Source organism: Pimephales promelas, chromosome 2 (genome assembly GCF_988280905.1).
Source record: "Pimephales promelas chromosome 2, fPimPro1.hap1.1, whole genome shotgun sequence".
NCBI lineage: Eukaryota > Metazoa > Chordata > Actinopteri > Cypriniformes > Leuciscidae > Pimephales > Pimephales promelas.
Window position 1 is genome coordinate 10,506,444 of NC_142770.1, and position 21,885 is coordinate 10,528,328.

Sequence of the window (21,885 nt, forward strand, 5' to 3'; positions counted from 1 at the left end):
TTTATCTCAAAATATATCAATTTAAAAATATTCTTATATGTTTATAGGCTATATTTATATAAATTAAAGTACATTTTTATGAATAAATGTTGTTTTTCAGAACTGAAGAGAGGGGGTAATCAGTGGGAAGTGAAGGTCAAGACAACAGTGCTGAGGATGCTGCTGGCTGACATGGGACATCTCAGTGACAGCTTTGGCCGCCATTCATCGCCATTCTATGTGATTAAATATGATGTGCCAGGATGGACATCACTGAGGCGGGTATATTTTAGGGCAAGAGCCCTACACCACACAAACCGCCTATTGCCTTAAATAGCAGAATGGCACATCGTCTTGTTTTGGGGAGATGTAGCACTGTAGCATTTGGCATACCTTATCAGCATTTGGCCGCCATTCATAGTGTCTGCAGGGCTTTTTTTCTTCCAGCGTCCCAGTTTTTGTACTCGTGCAACATAGCAAATCCTTCAAAAGTTGTATGTTTTTCTTGACTCAGCCATCAACTTTCCACTAACAAAATTGATGAATGCTTTCAAATGATCCATTATGATGTCTTTAAAGATTTGTGGGTATAAATAGCGCTGAAGGACACTCCTGAAACAGTTCCAGAGAAAGGTTATCTGCCAACCAGTCATTAATCTGTTGCGTGGGGTTAATTGTCTTGGAGTTTGTTTCCTTGTCAACCTGGTAACAAAATGACCATCGCTTTAAAGGCATTCATCAACTCCAATATTTAGAGGAAAAGTTGCCTGGGTGCGAAATATAATGAAAGGGAAGCTGGTGTAGCACATCTTGGCCACGTGTAGATGCTTGAAGCAGATGGTCCTCATGGCCGTAGCTCAAGCCTCTTCTCTTTACTCGGCTTTCTTATCTCTGCCAGGTCCTTAGTCTCATGCTCTGTGCTTCTGGCACCCGTCACGCACAATATTCCATTTTCATGCACACAGGCTTTATCCACCATAAACACAGATATGTGCGTATTGAGACCAGCTGTCCCATTCGATTCACATTTTTACTTTTTGTCAAATTTAATTGTATTATTTCCACACCTTTTTGAATCTAAATCCGAACACTCGCACCAAATGTCCGCCGTGAATATCGACAGCCGCGTTATTCCAGACACATGCACTGTAGCTCCAGTAAATAGTTCTGGATTTCATTCTCATTGATTCCAGACAGGTTTTTTCCAACAATGGGTGCATTATTGGATGGTTTTCCCTAGCTTCCTCTGGCAAATTGAAACATTTTGGACCGCGCTTGGGCAGACGACCATGCGGTGTGTTTCTAATTGGTGGAGCGCATTTGCAGCAGGTCCCTATTACTTTCTTTGTTTAGCGTTTGTCTAGCAGGCGAATTCAAGCGGAAGTTTTCCACAGTGGCATTGGGCTTCTATTTCTCTCAAGTTAGTCCCTTATTGGGAAGTATTTCTGTCATCACTTGTCCACAGTAGTTTAAGGTCTCATATCTTTTAAATACTTGTCTTGGATTGTAGCAGACCTACATGTGACATTTCAAAGACACTATTGAGGTATCAGACGTAACAGCCGAGTAATATCAATGCTAACATGCGACCACAGATGACGAGGAACTGTTTATTTGGCTTCATGCAATTCGCTTTACAGTTTAATAACCTGGAACATAATGGCATCTGCCAACAATCAGAAGGGAGAATGCATGGAAATAAACACTGGTGCTTCCTGGTTTGGTCAAATGCCTCAAGTTTGCTCTGGTGGGCATTTTTTGCTTATAGTATTAGACTTCCTAGGATGTGAACACTTTATACCATGCACAGCGTTGTTATTTGTGCTAGTAGATAATTTAATTCATTGCAAGAATATAATAAATGACACATTTTTATCTGTTAGATCAAGGATTGTTGAATTTGGCTTTTTTTACGGCATTTTTTAAAAATGTTTTTATCAAATTAAAACCTCATATCAAAATTGTATTACTCAAATTGTCTTCCTGAAAATACATACTTGTCCAATCATTTTTTTTTTTGCTTAAACCCCTAACACTTTCTTTCAATCAACTGCAAGTTCACATTAAGATTTGGCTCCATCCAATCATCAACCACGGGATAGAACAAGACCCTGTCCTACGTTTTTTTCTATTTCATCTATTTCATCCATTTCATTTGAATGCACATCTTAATCTGGAAGAAAAGATCAATAGCTACTTCTGTTTCTGTGAATGTTCATTAATGTTACATTTGTTGATATTTTATAGCTCAGGTTAGAGTTTCAGTCAAGTATCAACATAGTCTCACTCTCAGATGTTTCTCCTTAAAATTGTTTAGGATTGATATGAAGCAATTGTCTCCATAAAGAAAGACCGAGTCATATTGAAATCTATGAGAGCATAGTGAGACTGAGTTTTTTTTTCTGAATCTAAAGACACTTTTCAGCATACTTTGTCTTTATTTATTTATTTTTTAGGAGAAATTGGGGGCATGTTATGCCAGGTAATAAAACCAGTGTTTTCAGCCTGTTACTAATTTTACATTTGTCAAAAAGTTAGTAAACATAAATATGAAGGCTATCAGAAAGCATTTAGTTTAGGTTAGAAAAAAGAGGCATGTAATGCTTAACAAAGTGTGATGTGATGTACTCCAGCATGTGGAAATGCTAAATGTACATGAAGAGAATGATTTATTTGTCATATCTGCAATTTGAAAACAGTTAGTAACGTCAATGTAGCTTGATTTCAGGAGCATGTCGTTCATGGTTTGCAGACTGACGGCTACTACAGCTGGTGATGTTTTTTCGGAGTTACCCGCAAACCAGATCTTGATTCCTTCCAGCACATGTACGCTATACTGTAGATCTGTACCTTGTAAAATTCAGACCTGCCTTTGATTTGCTAAGTTTCCTGTTATAGAAAGTAACTGGCATTGCTAGGTGGCAGAGTACTTTTCCATCTCAGAGTTGTGCCAGATAAAAAGAAAAACAGATGTTGATAATCATGTTTTGGGGCATTTGAAGTAAAATAAGGTTAGCAAGGAGATGCCGTACATACACGTGTGGTTTGATTTTCACGTAGATTGAAATAGACTCTCTAACCACTGTATGAATGTAGTAGAAATAGACAGACAAGTCTCCTATTTTTTCATGTATTCAGACTGGGACATTTTAAATTGTTTATCAGATATTGGTTATTAGAACATCTAAACACTTATTTTTTGTGTTGGTTCATTTTGTCATTAATTATCCACAGTGTTTGACATAGATTGTTTATTGAACTTAAACTGTTCTTCCTATTTAGTTTTTGATATGGAAAGCTATGTATTCAAGTATGTTATTTTCCTCACCAGGAGAGAGTTTATTAAAGCAAGATTACTCTATGAGATGAGATGTCGGTGAAAGTCTGATATTTGAAACTTCAGAGAAAATTTAATCAAAGCAGGTCAGATCAGTACAAGAGTGCCTTCTACTGGGCAACAGAGGAACGTGGGATAACACATTTCACGTGTTAGTTTTTCTATTTCAGTAAACGATTTGTGTTGATATGAATTTCGCACATAAGGGAAGGTGTTAATTTTATCTCCATTATTTTTTTTTATAGACTTTTTTTTTTATTGAAATTCTTGTACATCCATGTGCAATATTTTATATTTTCTGTAAGTTATTATTTATTTGGAGAAATTCAATTTTAAGTGTGACTATTTAATAGTTTATTATACATATTTATACTTACAGATTTGATTCAGTGGTCGCACGTGCTTCGTTTAAATGCATCTCTCTTTATTTAAATCCACATAACTATTCAGAAGCAGTACCACTTAATAAACAGACAGCATTGTTGAAATGATTCCCTCCGAAGCTTTGATGTAATTGCATTCCTGCGCAATGTTAGCCCAGTCTTTGGCTGTGTGTGAACCCTGATGACCTGTGAGATGTATATAGTAAACAGTGCTTGCTGGCTGTATGGCACGGCTCCCAATCAGGGCTGGTGTCCAGACCCCTGCCGTTCTGTTCGCAAGATTATCTGCCGTCATTTCTCACCGAGCCCAACATTACTGCGGCAGATTTCAGCAGCCACAAATTTTATTTGGAGTCAGAAAGTTCACACTGAAAGCACTTAAAATAGAAGTACTTATAGTCTAATAATAATAAAGCTAAAATTTCTTAAAATGTTTTTGAACAACTATTGCAAATAGTTCATTTTACCATGTTGAATTTGATCGATGCTAATGACATTATTTTATTTTAAAAGTATTTATTTGTTGTTTTTGTTTCAAGCTGGGAATCATTTAATTAACATAAGGCATTTTCAAGAGGTTTGTTTTTTCAACTAAGCAAAATAGACTGGAAAAAGTTGATGACCACTCTTTTTAATCTGCCTATAGGTTTGCCGACCCAGACCCTGGAGTAAGGGTTACCTGTGGTGCTCCACTTCTCCTCTCCCAACAATCTTCCCAATATCTCCGGCTAAATCACATTCCTCAGCCAGCGTCACAATGGGAGAACTGTTTGATGGTTAGTCTCTCCCTCTCTTGCCCATATCTCAGGTATTCCCCTTACTTAGGAACCTGAAGCACCCAGACCTCTCATAACCTCTGTCGCTATATCCCTTTTGAGAAAATGCTTTCAAGAAAAGAGAAGTTTTCAAAGTTAAAAACTAGATATAGTGTTATTGTGTTTTAAACATAAAATAATTTGCAAAGAGAACCTGTTAATTTTAAAAAGAATTAAATGAATTAAAAGCTTTCTTTAATTAGAAAATAATGTAGAAACTGTCATATGCGAGTGTCGCCGTGAATTATATCAGGATGGTCGGTGCCATAACTTTGTTAATAATTTAAAGTAAAACAATTTGAAGATTGTAAAAGCAGAACTGTCGATAAGCGCTGATTATCTCTTCTGCGATTCGAAAATAAATTTGCCCTTTTTTCCGGCACAGGGGGAAGAAGTCCGAAACAAAACATTGCATGATAGTCTTTAAGTAGTTCCATCTGTCCAGCAGAATTTCAGGCTAATAGCCTGTGGCGCATCAGTCCGTTCCCTTAACTCCCGCAACCTGACTCTGTCCTATTAAATCTCTCCACTCCTCCAAAAAAAAAGTGAATGAAGGAGAAAAAGATCTTGAGCAGACCTAAGTCAACTAAATTGTGATAGTGATGATGAGGGTGGCGGTGATGAAGCGCGAGCCCTAATTAAGGAGAAAAAAGGACCTCAGGCACTCAGTGATGTGGAAAAAAAGGGCTCATCATTGTGGTGTATTTTTTTAAGGACAGCTCGCTCTGTGAGCAGATGACTGCCGCTCACCTTGCCACGGGGTCTGCGTGAGATTGGTTCATTGTCAAGGATTTTTTTTTACCCATGATTCCATATGGTATGGAGTGGGCTACATGTTGCCCAACATGCCAGTGCAAATGTTTTCTCAATTAGGTGTCTTATCTCCGGTGAGTGCACTAGCATCAGATGAAGCTTGCTGACAGCGTAATGGCAGCTAAAACCTCGGAAGGCTCCATCAAATGGCAGCTCTGCTACGACATCTCGGCCAGGACTTGGTGGATGGTAAGTTGGCAGCGACCAAACCTTTTTTTTTTTCTTCTTCTTCTTTTACCTTTTTTTTTTTTTTTTTTTTAAGAAAAACTTCCCTCCTTCGTTTTTATGCACACAGAACACACTTTGGTTTTTGAAACACCTCTCTTCCTTTTTTGTCCTGTTGGTGGCAATTCATTTTTTTTTTATTGTAGTTTTGCTCCATACAATAGCTCCTCTGTGTCACATTTGTCTTCTTTGTGTGCTCTTTAATGTACTCCTCTTTTATTGTCCACTTTGTTAAAGCTGTCGGATAACAATTGACTTTAATTTACTTGAGTACAGAAAATTATATCCTCGTCGAAAACAAAAGCTCTTTTGTCACTTTTGTGACATTTCTCATTCATTCATTACTTTTCTGCTGTCAGTCCGTATCCGCAAACGAGACGTCTCGTGTTTTTTTTTTTTTTCTTCCTCAGCATGTTCCGCTTTCACTTGACAGAAAAGTTTTGCGCAGGAGTCCAAAGAAGGAGAAACAGGACAGGTCTTGCATCGATTCTTTTAATCCCTTGTTTACACTGAGGTTTTGTGGTGCACGCGGTCGGTCGCTCAGTGCTCAGTCGGTGCTCCTCTCCTCGGCTATGACACTCCGTCGCTGCAATTAAAGCATGAAGAGGGGAGAGGGAAAAAAAACCTCCAAAGTGTTCTGGGACAAGACGGACTCTGTGCCGGGGCAGATTAACTTGCTTGTTGTGGTCATTGAGGCCAGACAACCTTTGACATAACTGTCGCTCCACCAGAAATGAAGAGAGGTGAAAGTGGGAGAGGAAAAAAAAAGTCTGGTTTGTAGATCGCAGCAAGATGAGGAGGGGTAGGGATTCACAATAGTCTATTGTGGCCGGCAGTTATACAAATGAGCCGCGTCGGGTACATGAAAGGCTTTTTCAGAGTGTCCAGGGTTCATTAGGCATTGATTCATTAGCCCTACTTGAACTTAAACAGCATTATTGCCTTCGTTATTATAATTGCTGTTTTGTGAACAAACCTTCATGGTGTCCGAAAGTACTTGTTTTTTTGTTGCAGACAAACTTTGCCAACTTAAACACTAGGTAGTTGTGTTGCACGGGAACAATAAGTGTATTATTTGCCAGTTTGGGAGCATAAACTTCAGATCTCAAACTGTGTCTCCCCCTCCTTCCACTTTCCCCCTCACGCGGGTCACACAAGCTTGTCTCTCTGTATGACACTGCTGAGGAAAGTTGGTGAGAGAGAAACTGGAGTACATGTTTCTTTTACCGCCTTTATGGGAAACTACTTGAGCGCCCAGATTAGAGAAAGAGAAATGTTATATTAATGGGATCGGTGCAGTTTTTGCTGAAGTTGAGGAAGGTGGTAATGTGCATGAATCAGTCTCCGCGATGCACAACTGCTTAGGGACTTTTTTTGTCCTTAATTTGTTAGATTTACTGAAGTTCAGATTTTTTTTTAAAAATTGATGCTGATGAGTTTGTATGCATTTTTTTTTTCTCCATTGATCAAAAATTGCACTTCTTTTAATATCTTATTAATTTGGCTTGCAAAGATAACGGAGAACAGAGATACGTGACATTACTCAATTCTGTTGTGGTGGTCTTAATATGTTTCGCAATTTAATGTAAAATTAACATTTTTAAATTCATTTGTTGCTTTGCAAATCTCAATATAGTGCACGTTAGGGTTTTTAAAACCTGAATTGTTTTAAGAATATTAAAATATTAGTGTTTTTTTTCTGTGACTTGATATAGTTTCAAATCGAATTCCACAAATTCTAAATTCACATTTGATAAATGTTTTTGCAAAAATATTGTGAGAATTTGAAATATACTTTAGATATTCAAATAATCATTAGTTAAAGCACTAATGTTTTCCTAATGCAACATGTAGCCAAGTTTAGACCACAATATTTTGTATGCGTTTCTCTGCCATATTGTATTTCCAGTAATTAGTAATGCTGATTTTTAATGTAATATTTGTACACACACACACACACACAATTTTTAAAAATATTTATATAAAATAGGATTTAATATTATTAAAATATATGTTGCTAACCTTGTTATTTTTCTTTAAATAAAAATCCTCTTCTGATATCACTCTTAAAATTAGCATTCAACATTTTGATTTGGTGAAATAAATTCTTAGTTTAGTAATTAATTTTTCATTATTCACATGGTTGTTTTATGTATTTGTAGGGGGATAAAAGAAGAGATACAAACATTGAAAGTAAAAATAACATTTTTCTGTAAGGTATTTTTAAGTGAATTGTAGTTTAATGATTGGATCAAAATGTGACTTCCTCAGCCATCCTTTTCTTTGCCCTTTTCTGCTTTTACTTGACCAGTAATGCCTGAAATATCCAGACAACCAATATGCTGCTCTCTGTTTACATTTATATTAAATGTACACTTTTAGTAAATTTCATATGGCTATTCATTTGTGCATCTATAAATTCAATGTCACAGTTGGATTTTCAGAACATGTTTAGTTTTACATGTGGCAATTACTTTTGATAATTGAAGAGCGAGCAACACCGACATCCTCACTTAAAATAAAATTGTAATCATCCATATCCTTTAAAAAGCTTCTTTAATGCATGTAGACATTATTTTAAAATACCCGCTGCAATTAACACCGCTTGTTCTCCTGCGGTGCTTGAGCTTTTGGGGCAGAGAAGCGGACCAGATCGGGTGTGATGTCCACTCGCCAATGCACTAATGCTGCTGTGATGGGATCCCTTACCACCTAAGGGGCTAATGGGATTTTAGCCTCTGTACAATTGGCACTTCTCTAATCTGCTTGTCAGTGAGCAGACACCTCCGAGAGGGACAAAATTTGAGGGTGAGAGTCGGAGGGAACAGGGCGAGGGCATAAAATCATTATATGATCGCTGCTATAAGGGTCCACTGGAAAATGCTGCCAGCAGCGCTAACGTCACAGATCAAATTAGGTTAAAAGAGAGACAAAAACACTGTCAGGTTTCATAAACCCTCCGTGTTAATTCTCTTCACACGTGCCGTTTAAATATTCTGGGTTATTGCAATATATTGAAGAAGCTTTTGAATAGGACCTTATAATTATAATGCGATATAATTGCATCCAGCATATGTAAAACTTATTAATTATGGTCTTAAGGCGACCTTGAGTGGATATAATGGAAAATAAATTATTCATGAATTTGCGATTATTTCTTATATTGGATTTAGATTATTATATCTTTTTATAGGACTCTCGATGATTAATAATTGTGTCTTTTTGCCATTTATATTTTAAAAAAAAATTCAAATGAAATACTGATAAATCAATTCCTTCAAGCATATTTTTGTCATTTATTTGTGTATTTTAAAGTATTGGAAATGTTTTTCTGTCTTATAATGCTGAATAATAATCCACCAGTGAAATAAGCAACCTAGATTGTTAGAACAACTCACAGCTGGATTGGATTTCAGAGTAGTTCAATAAAAAAGTAGGCGTACTTTTAGGTTATTTAGTAAAGCAGTTTTATTTTATTACACACACTTTGGAATGTAACGATGTTTTAAAGCGCTAAGACCACATGACAATCCTGACACAAATCTATTGTGGCACTTTGTTTTACACAACATCCCATTTTTGCCGCCTGTTGTCCGGGTAGTGAGCGTTATGTCGGAGTGGAAGATGTTTCTAATTTGGCCTCCACCGTGGACTACGGAGAAATGATTAGAGTAGAGGAAATTGGAGGATTAAAATTGTCTGCTTGAACTTCCTGAGCACCGCATGCTCTCTCAGTGTCTCTGCTCTGGGACTTCCAGGCCGAGCCCTGAAGCGAGGGAGCAGCTTCTCTATCCCACTCGCTCAGACCTCCAGAGCGGGGCTGGTGCTCAGGGCACACACTGAGCATTCAGTGACTCTCAATCTGTTAATGTGCTTCACGTTACCAGCCCTGAATGCCTCACCGCCCACCTGATGGAGTCGGAATTAATTTGTCAATGGGTGACAGAGCAGCACCTTTAAAAAAAGCAATTTAGCCCTAGCAAATGTTTGTCTTTTCATTTAATATGTGCGCACATGCTCACAAACACTCATATATATGTGTGTGTGTGTGTGTGTACATATATATATATATATATATGAGAGAGAGAGAGAAACCAAAACACTCTACAATATATATTTTTACTTACTCAGTAGGCAGACTTGCATTATAAAGAATTCTGATTTCGGAGTCGTTTTTTAACTTTGGAGACTTTCTGCTTGACTTAAGCAAAGTCTCTAATATCCGTTCATATGTTTAATGTCTTCTGTAGAAAATGTGCCTGAGGGTGTCTTTGCCTCTTTTGTAATGTGATGTATGTCTGCTTCATGAGCCTAGTGTTTCATTACCAGTTCCAAGAGCTCATTTTGTTACTTTGTTTTCATTTATGCATATATATACCCCCCCCCCCCCCCCACCCCCCATATTAAAACTGCCAGAAGCTGTGAAATGCGTTTTGGAATAAATTAATTGATGGGCTCTGAGAATATTGACAGGTGAATTTTAGCATTCTCTCAAGCTCACACTTGGCACACGATTGTTTTGTTGGCTTTCCATCAAGAGATGCGAAGAAACGTGGATCAGATTTGGATGTGGGTCCGTGGTTCAAAAAAGAAAAAAAAAAGAAAACGAAAACAACAGAGGAAGTAAAGGAAGCTGAATTTTGGAGTCGGTTCAAGATATTAACTGAGAAACCTTTGTGTCTTATCAAATATGCTGGACCGTTTTGCAATGTTTTTCAAAAATAGGTGCTTCATGTTGGATTCTACTGTTGTTCCTTTTGAGACCAACATACTTCCTCACAAAAGTTTTTAAAGAAATTACATTAATGACTATTTTAAGAGAAGATTATATATATTTATATATAGTGTATATATATATACAGTATTATGGGTGTGTAACGGCTCACAAAATTCACAGTTCGATATGATACACTTGTGTCACGGTTCGGTACGTTTTCGATAAGCAAAAAGAAAGAAATGCCAGATAGTTTTCCTTGATTTAATTTTTTTAATTGTATTTTTATTAAAACTAACATTATGAAGTATGATCTTTTTTTACTTTTAGCAATGATGGAGCTATACTTGATATTTCTTTGGAGCATATAAAACTAAACAGCTCCTTGGACAGTAGTAGTAGTAGTAGTAATATTGTAGTAGTTATAAACAAAGGTTTACTTAAGTTCAGATTAACATTTGAGGGCAATTGTTTTCATGATATCAAAATAAAACCGACCTAATGTTACTTGAAAGCATTATAGCCTACTATTCCTGCCAAACTTACAGTTAGTAGTGTAATACAGTAAATCCATGGTGAATGTTGCTGTCTGTGGACACTTAATAGTTCGTTCATTCATGGCACAATGTTTGTTCCTGGTTTCCACGTCAGCGTTGATCCGTTAATAACGGAGAAATGTGAATGTTTCTCACTAGATCTCGCAGTGATGTTATTACTTCAGTGGTGAATTCCAATTTTTTCTTTACTGGATTTGGCTGTGTAGTAACAGTGCTGCTTGATTCAGATCGGCTCGCGCTGCATTGGTCCACAATGATAAATGGTCCGTCAACCGCACAATAACGAGTAGCTCAGTTTCGTTCCACTTACATTACATTTGCCGTTTGATGTTGGGTAATATTGTGGTCACGCCAGCGTCTCTTACATTATGAGCGCGCTTTCCACGCGCACCTACATTTGAAATAACGAAATTTTGGTCGGCAGGAAAAAATTGTCCAACGAACCGCTCGGTTTAAAAATGCGTACCAAAAAAACGAACCGAAAGCCTCGTACCAAACGGTTCAATACAAACGGTTCAATATATATATATATATATATATATATATATATATACACAAACTGATCTCATGAAGTAGCGTGTGCATTACACGCCAATTCGTATTTCCATTTTTGGCGTGCTATCAACGCGCATAATCGCTTTTCAGCGTGTTTATGAACTCCGTTGACTTAACGTTATTACTGTATATATAAATATGACTTACCTCAACCCCATCCCTAAACTTAACCGTCACTGGGGTTAATGGCATTTATGACTGTTCCCTTACCATCCTAGGAAAAAAAAGATAGCTCCCCAGATGTAGATGTACATTTTGCTTCATTTTGCTCGTACATTTGACTGCGTGTACAGACACGCGGAATGACGCGGACGTTAATGGCGTAGACATACACGCATTCACGTGGATACACGCGGATAGTTAAAAATGCGTAGAGATAACACGCCACTTGACTCGAAAGTGGTGTGTATGTTTACGCAAAAGTCATGATGTCATGTTGATATACATATACACAGTATATATATACAGTATATATAAATGCTATCATAAATATAGTTAATCTCATATATATATATATATATATATATATATATATATATATATATATATATATATATATAATTTGTATAATTAGAATAAATGTTTAAGCTTTTTGCACTGAATCCTATTATACACATTATGCATTTTAAATGTGCCACATTTCTCCATTGTAGTGACGCAGACAGGTTGATGGCTGCTCCCAGTGGCCAGGTTGTCACTGCTATATGACACTTATATGATACCCTTGCCACATGGCCTTTTCTAAGCATGTAGAACGAGTGTTAAGGACGATTTGGCCCAACTGCCATAAAACAGTCCTCTCCATACACAAAGTGTCTGTGTTCGTATATATCTGACCTGATGCTATCAAAGCTGTTTGTGAGTCGGTTCGTCCTGTTGTCTCCCTTATACCTTCCCTAACTCCCCCTCTTTTCGATCTAAGCCTGTGTGTCTATGCTGTGGAATGAAAGGATCAATTGTGTGGAAGAGATGCGTGTGAAATCCCTGCTGTCTAGTGGGGGTTAGGGGGTCGCTATGTGAGAAAAAGGACCCTTTTCTATTCCTGGCATGGCTCTGTGTGGAACGCCACTCTCGGCAGGGCAGCCCCCTCCCCTTCTCTGTCGCTCTTTCGCCCAAGTCCCTCGCTTTTCTTGCACTCTCTCGCTCTCTATCTGCCCCTCTCTTTTTCTCTCCCTGGAGATCTATGGCTACTGGCCAAGACAGCTGGGTCTTTGGGCCAGTCTGGTGCCTTTTTCTTGCCTTGTTTGGGACAATAAGAGTGAAGATGCTTCTTTTAAAGAGTTTGGGTACACTTCTAAGAATACTGTAAAGACTTTTTATTGGCATCTGTGAAGAACCTTTAACATCGTATGACCTTTCCATTGCACAAAAAGTTGTTTATAGTAAAAAAAAATAGATACAATTGTTCTTTTAAGAACTGTTCGCTGAGAACTTCTTGGGGAATCAAAAATGGTTCAGTGGCATTGCTGTGAAAAACTCCTTTTTGAAACCATTATTTTTTTGTGTGAGTGTATTATCAAGATCCCTCTTTTGGCTTTAATCCATTAGAAAGATCGACAACTGTTTGGTTTTATGTCATTTATACCCAATTATGCGTGATGTAACTAAATCCAGTGACTTTTCCAGTGCCGATCTACTTTTCAGTTCTTTTTCATATGCTTAAAACAGCCATGATGTGTTCTAATGGTTGATATCAGCTCTTGGGGATGTCTCTGAGCAGTTTCTAAACCAGGTATAGACTATGCCATGGCACTCAGCCATTTATTTGCCAATTATGGCCTGAACCAAAGTATCTCATCTTTGCAGTTTGGCACACTTTTTTTTCTACTTGTCTTTTCTTGTTCTCCAAGCCACAATCATCAGTTTGTTTATAAAGTTTTTGCTGTCATGTCTCACTTGATACTCGTCTTTCCATGAACGCAGCGGCAGTTGTATGGCTCCGTACCCAAGTATGCAGAATGCGTGGTCTTTGGGAGTTGTCTTTTTTTCTTTCTTTTTTTTTGTCATGAAAAAAAAAAAAACAAGGAAACAGATTCCAAAAACACCATCTGGTATTTGGAGGGGTAATTTTTGCGTCTGTATTTGTGTGTGTGTGTGTGTGTGTGTGTGTGTGTGTGTGTGTGTTGGGGGGTGAGAACTGTTTTTTTTTTTTCTTTTTTTTTTTTCTCTCCATAGCCTTCATCTTGGTCTCCAGCCACCCACCGTTTTGCTGCCAAAAAAAGGTGTAAGTCGCCAATTGAAGGGGGAACATGGGTAGTATTTGTGGGTGCAGGGCTTCACTGGTATCTCTGGATCACGGCCAGAGCTATTATCCCTTCTAGTCTCTAACAACACCACCACACTCACCTGCTCCAAAATATCTGACTATGTGATCTCCAAACATTCAATTATTTGATTTATGACCGTAGTTTGTAGCCACTGAACCACACCTTCCGTTGTAGAAGTCACAGTGCGTGATGGTTGCTTGACTAAAATGTTTTGAAATTGACTAAAATAAGTCATCAAGTACCTGCCATCGCCATTTATCATGTTAGCAATCATGCTGAAATAAAGAGTGGCACCAAAAGATATTTGGACACTTAAGCCACACTTAAAAATTAATTGATTTCTTTGCATTTGGTCGTTTCAAGTGGCATTTGCAAAGATATGCAAGTGCATTTTCTCAGATCTAACTTTTCCGAGCCATTTTTTCTTTTATTTCAATGTGATTTTTAGTGGAGAAGGAGAAACTATGGACATGTTTCTCTAATATTTGACAACCGTAAACTGTCACAATAAATAAAGTCTGGAATTTATTATTTATTACATAATATTTTTATTTAAAACCTTCAAATTTCTTTTTTGAAATGTTTTTGCCTGAAATTAACCCCCAGAATATTTTATATATTTATTATTAGAATGACATTGAGTTAGATTGTGGAATGAATTAATTAGCTTCAATTGTCTGAACATTTGTATTTTGTCCATTTATTAATTTTATTTTAAATATACCTCTTTGCTTGCTATTTTATCTAATGAAATGGCATTCATATAATATAAACATAACATGAATCTAAAATAATAATGATAATAATAATGATATAATTATATATCATCTCATTCATATATTATCCAATGCTGTGATATCCAACTGATTTTTAAATGTTGCTCAAGTGTTCATCTATGTGTTCACATAATTATCTGATTCTCTGTACAGAATTGGTTCTCTGCTTGTGAAGGCCCAGTTCTGTATGTTCCCACTTAAGCTTTGGCAAAAACATGTGAGGGTATTTTCCCCGTGTTTGGCCTTAGACGACCAAAACCTTGAAATATGAACTGTATTTGTAGTATACACTGTTGTTGCACCTAACATGCCGTGCTCGTGTCATTGTGTTAATGCTAACCCAATTCAGCCTGAAACTGTAATTATTATTGTTTATTATAATAATGTTTCTTTTTTATGTCCCTGTGTGTCCTAGTTTAATTATGACCTTTACAATCAATCAGATGAGTGGATGGTTACTGAAAATAAAATCTAGATTGCCACTTAATTCATTAAAAATATCAAGTTAGATTAGGCGAGATTACGGTTCAGTGAATGATCAGAGATGAGTGTTTTTGTTGGGTGACGATGCTGATGGAGGCAGGACATGCAGAGGACAGAGTGCATGTGAGAGAGTGGCGGTATGGACAGATGTCTCTAAAATCAGGAGATTAAATATAAGACCACCACTGCAATCACCTCTGGAAAACATTGATGGTTGCCAGATAATGAGAGAATTGGCCTACTTTCATAAGGTCAGAGATATGTCTCTTGGACATAGTCTACCTGTTCAACCACCATCCACCTGGTATTTACACAGGTGATGCTGTATTTTCTGTATATAAAAAAAATTGAGAATTAATTTCCGGCAAAAATAACTATCATCATATATACCATTACCATGATGTTTATGGTTTTTTTTTTTTTTAAAGAAATAAAGCACTTGAGGGTGTATTAGTGATTTTACCGCAGTCAAGGGATTTTTAGCCTTCACTTTTCTGTTGTTCTTAACAACAGACTTTAATTGTGTAAATCTCAATGAAATGCACATGCTCTTTGTTTATTGGTTTCAAATCGTGGACATATGTTATTAGCTGCCTGCATGTTAAAAAACTGAAACTTAGTGTGTCCTGTCCCATTCACCCCTCTCCTGCCCATCTAATTAAATTGATTCAGAGCTGTGCCTTCCTAGCAGGGAGGCCCCATTACTTATGCCTGCCCGGTGCAGGGCACCTCATGACCCCCCTGAGCCTGTCGCCGTGTTACACATGCTTCCAACAGGGGGTGCTGCTGACCCCATGACTCTGGAGAGGCTTAACAGCTGGTGGGGGCATCTCTGGAGGCCAACATCCCTGCAAGTGTCTCATTTAGGTTTACACCATTTGCATTAAAGTTTTTTGTTTGTGTGTGTTAAACCAAATATTGGTTAACGCTATATCCACATGGGTTATCCTGTATGAGATGCTGTATTCCTTGCCTGGATCAACCCCCCCCACCCCCCGCCCCTTGGGCAGATTAAAGTGAGAGCCAGCTGGAGCTAGGGGACAAGCTGCCACGGGCCTCTCCAAGGTGACCCCTGGCAAAGCTGGCAGCACATCTGTAGCCCTGATGCATCCAGGAACTCTGTTGCTCCCTTTGCAGCCGAGGGATGCTTGCAGGGACAAGCCAGCTAGGGGATCGACTGTCCTCTTGCTGTCTGGCAAGGGCCACGCTGGAGGGCACAGGGTTGAGAGCTGGAATATGCTGAAGTTATGGCACTCATAAGTACAGCATTTGGACTGGACCTGGTTGAACCTTTTGAGGTATAGTTTCGCACACATTCACTCAGAGTTTGAGCTTGCCAAGTCTATATGGGCATAATGCAGTTGAGTTTTTGTTTTTATAGCAAAGAGCAAATGAAGATTCCCATCTGTCCATATGAGCAAGGCCACATTGGGCTATGCCAGTCTCAAAAAGACACTATCTCTGGCACGCTTACAAACAAGGTTTTGATGCTGGGCCAGTTGTTTGTAGTGTAAACATTTGTTAAATCTAATGGATCATCCTCCTCCTCAAAAAAAGATTTAACCATGTTTAAAGTGGCATGGGTAAAGCGGCAGTGTAGACCGGTCAATGATCCGGCTTTTGGGTGACCCACTAGCCCAGAGTTTTAATGCTGCGGTGTGGTCTGGAGAAGGTGAGGGCGTTGCCTTGTTAAGTGGAGACATCCTCTTGCAATCAATGAGCCCAGCCGGAATCCTCTTTACTGCAAATCCAAGCCATCCGCTGGCACACTCAGGTCCCATTTAACTCTAATTGTTTCCATCTTCCCGTGTCTAAATGTGCTTCCCCTGACAAAGATCCTCTTCTTTTGCTCTCTTACCCATTGACTTGGAATATTTTACTGATAGACAGGGCCTAGTAAAAAACCTTCATCACGGGCCTACCGGTGTGATCAGTCGAAATCGCAATTCATTTCCCCTCAAACCAGGTCCCGGAACAAATGTTCCCGCTTTTTCGGCAGCACCGCCCATGGCTCTTGCTCAATGTGAGTATGCTTGGAGACTGTAAATAATTGCTGAATTTTTCAGGACTTAGCAATTTCAGCTGTGCGCTATTCACCTTGTTGCGGAATGTCAATTCCTTTTTATCCAACAGGGACAACAGGAGTTGAAAAATACCCCACTTTAAGTAATAATTTCTGTACATACTGGTTTTAAAACGGTACTAAATGTGTGTGGAGCAGGTGATGGCACAGGTGCGCCATTGACGGCTGAAATCTGAGCTATCTGTGGGAGACCAGCCCTGATGGTCGACTGGGAGCATTAATGAACCAGATTAGGTGTCCCAGCAGAGAGTGGGGGGTGGGATGCAAACTGGCCTCTCTGTCCAGATCAGACATTTTCAAGCAAGATCCAAACTCTGCATTACTGTGAATTGAGCTAATAAGGATAACATTTGTGAAGAAAGAAAGGGTTTGTTAAATAATAGACCAATGAAACGTGAGAGCCAGTGAAGCTTGTATACATCAGTCTGGACTTGCGTCCAGTCCAGCTGGAGATCTCTAGTTGAGCGCTTGCTCACTCTGGCCAGAGCTAATTTGTGGGTCAGGTTGGTCTGGGCCTTGTCTATAAATATGAATGTTTCATGCTGTGGCATGTGGTACCCCCTACTGGCACATAAATGAACTTTGCCCGCTATACAAATGAGAACAATAATTTCCTAAAACTTCTGAAGTCCAACTGTCCTTTTTTCTTTTCTTAAGTGAATCTCTTATGCATATGTATATTTAAGCCCCTTCTCCTTTAAGATAGTGACATCATTATCACCTGACCTTTCCATGCCATGGCTTCTCTCCCAACTTGCAGAGTTTTGCCACCGAAACCTTTGCCAGATGGCGTCTTTGCTCACGACTCCATCGGCTGATTTCCTCTTCTCCTCACCCCTCGCTCAGTGCGGTGTCAGGTAGACACTGTAAAAGAGGTGCAGGGGGATAGCTTTTCACCTGCTCCTTCTGTAGGACCCCTGCTGAGAGCAAGCTGTTCACCCAGTGCCCTCGTTCAAAAGGCACCGGTGCACTGACACACCTGTCCTCCTCTTGTTCCTCTCCCTGTCCCCATGTTCAAGGTACATGGACACATATTATTGAACAATTTAAGAGTAAACATTGTAAAAATAGGATAGGTAGAAACCTATTATAGGTCGTATCCAGGGCTTGACATTAACACTCGCCAACCTGCCAAATGCAGGTGGATTTTAGCATTGGTGGGTAAGCAGTCACTCCTAATAGCCACTTTGGTGGGTTGAATTTTATATAATATACATTTTTCAATTGTAGTCTTTTAAAAAGGCATCTGAAATAATAAACTAAGTGCAATCTAGTGTTGGCAGTAATATTGATTTTTTTGATAAATATTGATAATGAAATATCTGAAACTCTTCCGCAGAATAGATACAAAAGTTTACAACCAACTCACTCATTTTATTTGCTCCAGATGAATATTGTTGGTGGTAAAGGGCTTGAATTCTGGCGAGAGATTGCGTGTATTGAGCACAATTTTACTCAAACTCACCCAAAGTGCGTACACAAAGTATATTGGCTATATAAAACGGTATAATGGGTCTGTGCGTCAAAAATCTATATGGTAGTAGTTATTCCCCTATGGTATCAGTGTCCAAATTGTGGCCAGTGAAAATGCAGAGTGGCTAGTAACTTTGGAAAACCACTAGCCACAGTGGCTGGTGAGCAAAAAAGTTCACGTCAAGTCAGTGACTTCCCGAAACGAACGTAAACAAACAATGGATGAAGCAGTGAGTGTTGTATTGGCTGCCCTGTGATCAGAAAAAAGTAAAAAAAGAAAGAAAACCCGACAATGGACACGTTCCTGGATTGCTCGAAGAGGACAGTATGGGCTGTCAATCCTCCAAAGAGAACTTGAGGTAAAATGTTGTTTTTTTATATATTTTTACTTTTAGTTTTAACGTTAGCACCATCGTCTCTCTATCGTTTCGCCATTTTTGAATGTGTGAATGGAAAAGCTTCTTTGATCCCATTGGTCAACCTCATACATGTGACGGAACCCGTCGTGGATGACCGTTAAAAAAATTAAACATGCTAGTCTTTTTGTCGTGATGTTGTGAAGCATCGCAGACGCGACGTAGGTTGTCGCCCACTATGGCACTATACGAGATGATACGATCGAATCTTGCGTCCCCACGCTAGTTGTCGTTTACGAATCCCCACGACACCCTGCGTCAAACGGATCTTGCCAAAATCGGGATAAAATCATGTAATCTGAACCAGGCATAAGATACTTTTTGACTGTAGTATATGGCCCTATTTACACTTGATATTAAGAAGGGGTTTTCGCAATCCGATCATAAGTGGACAATGTTAAATACAGCTGTTAAAGGGGTCTAAAACGTTTTAATCTTCTTTTACATGTAGTTGAAAATGCATCAAAAAGCATTCGACCAGATTACTTTCGTAGTGTAAACGCTCATGCGGTCAAATAGGTTCGAACAGCCAAAAAAGACTGACTGGAAGTGCACTAGTGAGACAGGATTTAAACTTAGTCAGCTGAATACCTTAGTTTGTTTTGAAGATGTAAAATATACCAGTCACAATGTTCTCACCATTCCTGATTTCTAACACAATGTTTCGTGTGGTTTTGCTTCTATCAGAGTAGAAACCAAAGCTGCTGCTCTTTGTAATTTTTTTTAGCCTTCAGTCACGTTCATCTGTAAATTGCACAAGCTTATTTCATTCATTAGATTGAAATATCTGAAAATGCTCATACATCTACCCACCCATAGACCTTGAAGAAATCAGGACACAAGTGATTGAAAGTGGACAAATCTACTCATCTACAGTGAAATAGATTCCTCATCTACTTGTGAAATTTGTATGCAAAGTTGTAAGGACACAAGTTGTATGGACCAATTTTATGGCTATTTAGGAGCTTCTAAAGGTCTATTTCGTGTTCATTTTCATTATATTTAAGATTGGCCAGGGTGTTCTTCACCTTTTGACTGTTGGTTTGGACCAACATGAGGGTGAGTAAATGATGACAGAATTGTACGTTTTGAGCAGGTCTGTCTGCACAGGATGGGTTGGTAGCAATACTTCAGTGCTGATTAGTTGGATGTTGTTTGAGCTGCACCTGGAGAAAGTATGTCTGGAAGATCTCTTCAGAGAGAGGATGTTTATGAGTTCTACAGGCTTGCATTGAGCGGGGCAATGGTGTACTGGAGCATGCGGTGGGGCAAGTACACGTGCAGGACTGAGAGAGAAAGGAGAGGAGCCAGTCACTGTTTAGTATCTTTACAGGACTGTAGCTAATAAAACTAAACTGGACCTGAGGGGAAGCAGCTGAACTTCCTGTAGCGGTTGTATTTATTTATTCGGAGGGTCCGTTTCAGGTCCCCTGAGCAGCCAGTAAACAATGAGCTTTCCTCTGCTCCAGATAGACTTTTTTATTCTTATTTATTTATGATTTCCCTGAAACCACTTTAAGTTGCAACTTGATAGCTCCTAGCTTGTGAAAACGCTGGTTTCATAGAGATCCCCCAAAAAGATCGACTGGCCTGTCCCTTATTTCTTTTCAGGTCTTTTAATTCCGGCCCCTGGCCACTCACGCAAATAAATACCTTTCTTCTTAAACATACATTGGCTAATTAATCTATCCCATCTGCTTTGCGCTCTACATCACTTCTATGACACAGAAGTTTCCCGAAACTGATTTGGCTCATGTTGCGTTGATGACTCGGACACCGTGAAGAAAACTGGAAAATAAAATTGAGCTGAATTTGCTGTACAAATAAACACAACCTGATGCTTTTCTACTTTTCACATGTCCTGCAAGATTTTTTTTAAACATAAATGGAAGTATTCACAAGCAGTACATATTATTCGTGTTATATTGTTGTTAAATTAATACCATATCATGCTAATGCTATTTTAATTCTTTCATTTTTAATGAAAGATCATTCTGAGTATTAAAAAATCGGCTATTGTTTTCCTGTTGTTGAGAACAGATGATGCATCTGTGATCTTTGAGCATCTCTTGAGGAAACGGCAGGTTTCACAGACAGTTGTTTCTGGCTGTTGGAACATCTGGTCAGCCAAATGAGGATTTGTCTTTATTCCCATTGGTAATGGAAGTGAATGGTATAGTTGTAATATTTAAGGGAAAAGTTGTTTTTCGAACTTTATTTAACCCTGAAACATTGTTTGGGAACTTGCTCCGGGGCTCGCAGTACAACATTCCCCAACATGTCATAAAGATGGAACGTGGAAAAGAAAAAGAAAGTTAACTATATCGTGATGCATTATTTAAGTTTAGGATGTGCGGTTTCAAATGCGTAAAAAACACATTATTTTCACAATTTAGCCGACGTGATGCGTGTTATTTAACATACACTTTTTAAAATGTATTTTTTAATCTTTTATCATTAGTTTTCCTTCATATTTTACAGTTGTTACCATGTACATAAAATCACAAAAAAGAAATTTGCAAGTATATCTCTGTCATTTCCCTCTCTCTTTTTGATATGCAATCCTCCAGCAGACCCAGAAAGTGGCCTCGCACAACTGTTAGAACATGTGACATCACTCTGGCGGCTGTTTCTTCCAGAGGCTGCGCCTGAATATTCATGATGAGTGTATTCCCATGGCCCATTGGCTCCAGCTGTCCTGATATCAACCAACACACATACAAACTAACTCAACCCAGACAGTTTTATTTTTTATTTTTATTTTACAAATGCACACTCAAACCACTGCCTGAACTTGATCTGTATCATTTAAAAATTAGTTTTTTTGTTGCCAAAATTAGTTTTATGATTTAGAACAATTATTTATGTTTTAATAAATAATGTATTTTTTTAGGGCTGTCAGTTAAACGCGTTATTAATGGCGTTAACACAAACCCATTTTAACAGCATCAATTTTTTTATCGTGCGATTAACTTCTTTTGGGCCAAGCAAACTTAGTAGTTTTCTTTC

At 38.4% G+C, this 21,885-nt stretch overlaps 1 protein-coding gene across 6 annotated transcripts in view; it reads left to right on the forward strand.

Annotated features, from left to right (window-relative positions):
- Positions 1 to 21,885, forward strand: part of nfia (nuclear factor I/A) — a 166,106-nt gene that overhangs the window by 312 nt on the left and 143,909 nt on the right. For 4 of the 6 annotated variants that reach the window (XM_089134780.1, XM_089134792.1, XM_089134802.1 and 1 more), the window contains 3 exons: positions 101 to 257; positions 4,346 to 4,475; positions 4,900 to 5,516. In XM_089134780.1, the coding sequence (XP_088990906.1) occupies positions 5,421 to 5,516 (96 nt within the window). In that variant the 5' untranslated portion in view covers positions 101 to 257; positions 4,346 to 4,475; positions 4,900 to 5,420. Of the gene's footprint in view, positions 1 to 100; positions 262 to 4,345; positions 4,476 to 4,899; positions 5,517 to 21,885 lie in introns of all 6 variants that reach the window. The other 2 variants (XM_089134783.1, XM_039682227.2) reach the window with 2 other exon arrangements.